Source organism: Lemur catta, chromosome 3, assembly GCF_020740605.2.
Source record: "Lemur catta isolate mLemCat1 chromosome 3, mLemCat1.pri, whole genome shotgun sequence".
Classification (NCBI taxonomy): Eukaryota; Metazoa; Chordata; class Mammalia; order Primates; family Lemuridae; genus Lemur; species Lemur catta.
In genome coordinates, this window is record NC_059130.1 from 113,089,239 (window position 1) to 113,095,238 (window position 6,000).

At 46.0% G+C, this 6,000-nt stretch overlaps 1 protein-coding gene across 1 annotated transcript in view; it reads right to left on the reverse strand.

The window, feature by feature from the left end:
- Positions 1-5,465, reverse strand: part of OTUD3 (OTU deubiquitinase 3) — a 28,431-nt gene extending 22,966 nt beyond the window's left edge. Inside the window, exon 1 of the mRNA XM_045548536.1 lies at positions 5,144-5,465. Coding sequence (XP_045404492.1) covers positions 5,144-5,364 — 221 coding nt within the window. The 5' untranslated portion in view covers positions 5,365-5,465. The remainder of the gene's footprint in view (positions 1-5,143) is intronic.
- Between the last annotated feature and the right edge of the window lie 535 nt (positions 5,466-6,000).

Here is a 6,000-nt window from a genome sequence, read left to right on the forward strand (position 1 = left end):
AATAGTAAATGTGCAGAAAAAAGAAGGGAAGGTTTTGTTCTATTCTTTGAGGTCAGACTACAGCTAGGGTACTACGTACTATTCTGATTACTGCATTTTAAAAGAGACATATTCAGATGAGATAATGCAGCTTTAAATTACATGATATGAAGAACATGAAAAACTAGTGATGTTTAGCCTGAAGAAGCTAAACAGCTTCTTTTTAAACATGTCCCTCAGGAGGACATGACAGCTGCCTCCAACTAGCATGTGAAATGAAAATTATACTTGTACAATAAAACTAAAACATGGAAACTACAGAAACATAGATTCCGGCAAATAAAAGGAAATTTTATCTTAGTCCCACAGGGATAGACTTATAGACTCAGGATTTCACAAATTTCTACCACTAGCAATCCTCAGCAATTGCCTAGATTTGTGCTGTTCAATATAGTAGCAGCTAGTAGCTACATGTGACTATTAAGGAGTTGAAACATGGTTAATCCAAGGTGAGGGGTGCTGTTAAATATAAAATACTAGATTCTGAATAGTATAAAAAATGTAAAAGATTAATAATGCTTCTATTGAATTATATGTTGAAATATTATAGATATAGAGGCATAAATAAAATATATTAAAATTAGTTTTACCTGTTTCTTTTTACTTTTTGATGTGGCTACTGGAAAAATTTTTAATTACATATATGGCTTACATTCTATTTCCAGGGACAGCACTGGCCAAGATCACTGAAAGTGTCTTCCCTGACTAGGAACATCAGCATCACCTGGGAACTTACCAGAAATGAAAATTCTGGGGCCCTGCCCCAAGCTTACTAAATCAGACATTCTGGGGCTGGGTCCCAGCAATCTAGTCCTTCCAGGTGTTTTAACTAGCACTCCAGGTAATTATGTTGCATGCTAAAGTCTGAGAAACACTAGTCTAGAATCTAGACTCTAAATCAGTTCTCATCTTTGGCTGCATATAACAATCAACTGTGGAACTTTAAAAAAAAAAACAACAAATTACCAGGCCCCACTGCCCAAGATTCTGGTGTCGCTGATCTAGGGGAAGACTAGACCCTGTATTTTTTCAAAAGTTCCTCGCCAGATGATTCTAGTGTGGCACCAGGGTTGAAAACCGCCGAGGTAGGCACAAAAGACAGAACTGCTGCACAGGCCATGCAGGCACGAACAGATAATCAGATAAGACGACCTGTGAGTGTCTTTCCACCGCTAAGATCCTACGATATTAAAAACAAAATAAAAATTAAAAAAATAGAAATAGTAATCCCTAGGGCAACTACTAAGAAATAACTAAAAATATATGTAGTGCAAGAAATGCAAGGATTAAAATAACACACTTGAAAACACCATTTAACACAAAAGAGCGTAGTATTTTTTTAAAAGCCCATTTAGGCCAGGCACCGTGGCTCACCCCTGTAATTCCAGAGTTTGGGAGGCTGAGGAGAGAGGATCAGTTGAGGCCAGGAGATCAAGACTAACCTAGGCAACATATCGAGAACTCATCTCTACAAAAATAAAAATTATTAGCCAGGCATGGTGGCGCACACCTGAAGTCCTAGCAACTTGGGAGGCTGAGGCGGGAAGATCACTTGATCCCAGGAGTTTGAGGTTACACTGAGCTATGATCGTGCCACTGCACTCCAACCTAGGTGACAGACAAGACCTTGTCTCTAAAAATAATTAATTAAAAAATTAAACTACTTGTTTGTGATAGAGACAATAGCTAAAATTAGTGATTCTTCAGTGTTTTAATTTTAGAACACTCCTGAGTAATGTAATTTAGGGCTACATTTAGTAAGATACAACTAGACATAGTTCAGAGAGATGCTGATGTTGTCCTGCCTAATCCACTTACAGATTCTTTTCACACTATAGCCAATCATGTTTCTAAGGATAACATCAAGGTTAAACTATTCCTTTCTCGTTTTGAAAATGAATCCAATTGATGTGGGTCCACCCTCCAGACAGCACACCAAACATGAAGGTGATCCATGATGCATTACAAAACCCTCTAAGTAGCTCCCTGACAAATCTATGCTCAGCTGACTTAATTCACATGCTATATTACAAGATATCCAAGCCCCCACAGGTTCCAAAACGCTACAAGTACCATACTGCCCACAGTGAACATGCCTATAGCTAGATACTGTATCAGGCTGTTCGTTACTGTAACCAGACAAGAATGAAAAGAGAAAAGGGTGGAGGCTGTCAACTATTTTTTAAAATAGCACTGTAACTTCATTATATATCATCCTGAGAGTCCTTAATAAATATGAATAAAAGAATCTGACCGGGCATGGTGGCTCACGTCTTTAATTCTAGCACTTTGGGAAGTTGAGGTGGGATCACTTGAGGCTAGGTATTCAAGACCAGCCTGAGAAACATAGGGAGACACATAGATGAAAGAATGAAAGGAAAGGAAAAGGGGGGAAGGAGAGAAGGGAGAAGGGGAAGGGAAGATTAGCCAGGCATGATGGGATACACATGTAGTCCCAGCTTCACAGGAAGCTGAGGCAGGAGGATTGCTTGAGCCCAGGAGTTTGAAGTTGCCGTGAGCTATGATGATTCCACTGCACTCTAGCCCAGGCAACAGAGCAAAACCCTGTCTCACTCACACACTCACACACTCACACACACACACACACACACACACACAAATCTGTTGATACCAATCCATCACAAACACAGGAAACACCATCCACGAACGATAAAGCCTGTCATCACCATATTCAAAAGGGCCACAATACTAAAGAGGGCTGAACCCCAGTCCATCTCATAGTACCCAGTGAAAAATTTCGAACATAAGGGGGTTAGCTTCATGAAGCACACATAAGAAATATCATTTTATCTAACACTGTCCAAATAGGGACCTCAGGAGACAGAACTGAGCATCCCACCGGAGTCGCTCTCTGCAGCCTCACTGCCCCTTACTTCTACCCTTGGACCCTATACTCCTTTCATCCTCAACAACTTGTAGACCTCCCAAAAATAATGTGTTCCTGTGCCTTTGTGTATACTACTCCTCAGACTGGAATGTTCTTGTGGCATACTCCTAGCAGTCCTTCATGACCCAGAGTATGACCTCCTCTGAGAGGCATCTAGCACAGTGTATTTGATGAGCATTTGCTGAAAGAATGAGAAGGCCTTCCAGACCACTCAGGGAGTGGTAGCCACTTCCTTCTCAACAGTACTACTGTAATCAGTCACTGTTATTAAGAATAGATCAAACTATTTCAATTATTTATATCATCTGTTCTCAAAGTGTAGCCCAGGGAACCGGGGAGGTGGGAAGGTCTCTTGAGATCCTTTCAGGGTATCCGCGAGTTCAAAACTAAGATGGTATTTCCTTTTTCATTCTCATTCTCATGAGTGTACAGTGGAGTTTTCCAGAGGCTACCTGATGAGGCTATCACTCTGATAGCTAATGTAATATGTTTGTGTATTCTTATGCTTTAAAAATGTCTGTTTTACTTTCTAATAAATGCTATTAACCCATATAAACAAAAGCTCTTTGGGTTCCTCAATAATTTTTAAGAATGCAAAGGGGTCCTAAGACCAAAAACTTTGAGACCCACTGTCACATTTCTCCCTTACAAGGCTATGAACTCCTTAAGTATCTTAATTATCAATATATTCCCAGCAGCACTTTACTCAAGCAATGTGTGCTGAATTAACTAGAGAAGTATGCTCTTGGTGGGGAAGGAGTAGAGGTAGTATCCCCCAAGTTTCCCATAACCTTATGAAAGCCCCCTCAAGATGTGACAACTCCCTGTGTTCTGATTCCTGCTCATAAGCAACCATCTTTTAAGTATTTCAGTTTCCTGGGCACCCTGACAAGGAAACCATGCCCAGTGTACCAGACAAGCAATCCAATCATTTGCAAGGAAGAACCCCATGCCCCACCCCAATTCCACTACATTCAATAGGTATTTTGGCTTATATAGCAGTGCTTTGTGCTTGGGCTAGCTGCTCTCCCTCTATATTTTCACCTGTCATTCAGCAAAAACGTACTAAGTGCCTTCTATGTACCGGGCACTACGTTAAGCTCTAATTACATCTTAAGGAAAAATACCAATGCAGGAGTGTGGTGAACTCTTTGTGAAAAGCAAGAAATCCACTTTGCCTGAAGCACTGAGAGAATACAGGAAAGGTGGGAAGAGTAAATTAGGGCCAGTTCACAAACAGGCTTGCTCAAGAAGCTGCAATGTAATGTGAAATCAAGAAAACACCTTCTTCCATAGTTAATATCTAAGGTCATTCTGTATGGTCTTTAGCTTCATCTTATTCTTTCCTCTGCCCAACCTGAGCACTCAGATACAGGGAGGGAAAAACAAGAGCCAGGCTATTATTAACATTGTTTCTTCCAGGGTGACAGAGTTGGCAACCAGACCACCTCTTACCTGCCCCTTCAATGGGGATACTAACTGTTCTCATCCCCTTTCCCCTGCCCTTTCCCCAACCATACTCCTGGATCCATATCCCCTTTCCTGAAACTGCTTTTCCTTCCCCCATTCTCTCCCTCCAGCCCTCACCTATATCGTGTTCTCTCAAAAAGCTGGACCTGGATTCCAGTCTAAGCCCCATGGAAGCTCGGGTAAGCACGTTTGCTTACAGAGGAGAAACTGAGGCCCATAGAAACAAGAATTAGAGAAGGTGCCTTCAGCTCATTAAAAAGACCTAATTTCCCAAGAGTAAAAGGGAGCAACACACCCAACAGCAAGGACTCAAAGGTGGCAAAGCATTCTACCAAGTGAGGCTTACGCCTCCCTATATCTGTCATCATGACTCGCTTCGAATGACTGCCTTCATCTCATTCCTTCAGGCCTCAGCTTAAATGTCACCTTTCATAGAGACCTTCCTGGCCACCAACCGGTTCCCACATTCTCTCTCAGGCCCCACTTTCTATTTCCCTGGCGGCGTCCGCCACGATCAGGGCCCTCTGGGGTCACTGCGAGAGTCTCGGGGTGAGGGGCCTCGTCCGCCTCGCTCGCCGCTGGAGGCCCTGCGCTCGGAGCAGCCGCTAGCTGGCAGGAGGCGCTCGGGCCGCTCCGATGAATGGATGGACGGGAGCGGGTGACAGTCGCCAGGCCAAGCCCGGCGGGTCCCCCGGCGCCGCCTCCCGCGCTCCCGGCCCGCCTCACCCGTCCCCCGGCACCTCCCGCAGCTTCAGCCCCAGGGCCTGCAGCTGGTTCGCGAAGCTGACGAACTCCTCCTCGCAGCCGCCGCCGCCGCCGGACTCCGGCCGGTTCCGCCGCTCCTTGGCCAGGGCCCGACGCGCCGCCCGCTCGTCCCGCTTGCGCTCGACCTCGGCTTTGCGGCTGCCGCTGCCCGGCCGGCTCTTGGCCGCCTGCTTTCGGGACATGATCCTGGCCCGCGGTCCGCAGCGGCAGGACGGAAAAGCCGCAGGACGGCCGGGCGGCCGCCTCGGGTGCCGAGAAGACGAGGCGGCGCGGGCGACGGAGCCCGGCGACGGCGACGGGGCTACCGCGCCTGCGCCGACGTCGGCTACTCCGGTCACGTGACGGCGGGACGGGCTTCCCCGCCCCCTCCGCGGGGCTCGGTGAGCAGGAGCCATTGAGAGCTCGCCTGGGAGAGCTAGAGGGGCACCCCCTTGGTTTGTTCTACTCCGCCCTCTAGTGGTAGGTTGTACTCAGCGTGGGGCGCTGGTAGGAGCAGACAGAACAAAGCAATGGGAAAAGTCAAGGGTAGACACAGAGGATGGTGGAAAAGTGGGAGACGAGCAGCGGCAAAAGTTAGAAAAGGAAGTGAACAAAAAAGATTTAAACTCTTGCTGTGGGCCGACGGTTGGGATAGGCACTTTCACATGGCTCATTCTTAATGATCCCCAAGTTACAGGAAACTGAATCTGAGAGGTTAAGTAATTTCAAGATCACACAGCTAAGAGGCAGGGCTTCGCCCTGGGCCCCAAAGCCCATACACTTGCTTATTTAGTCCTGCCCTTCGCCTCTCCGCCCGCCCTCAGAACTACGGGAAGAGG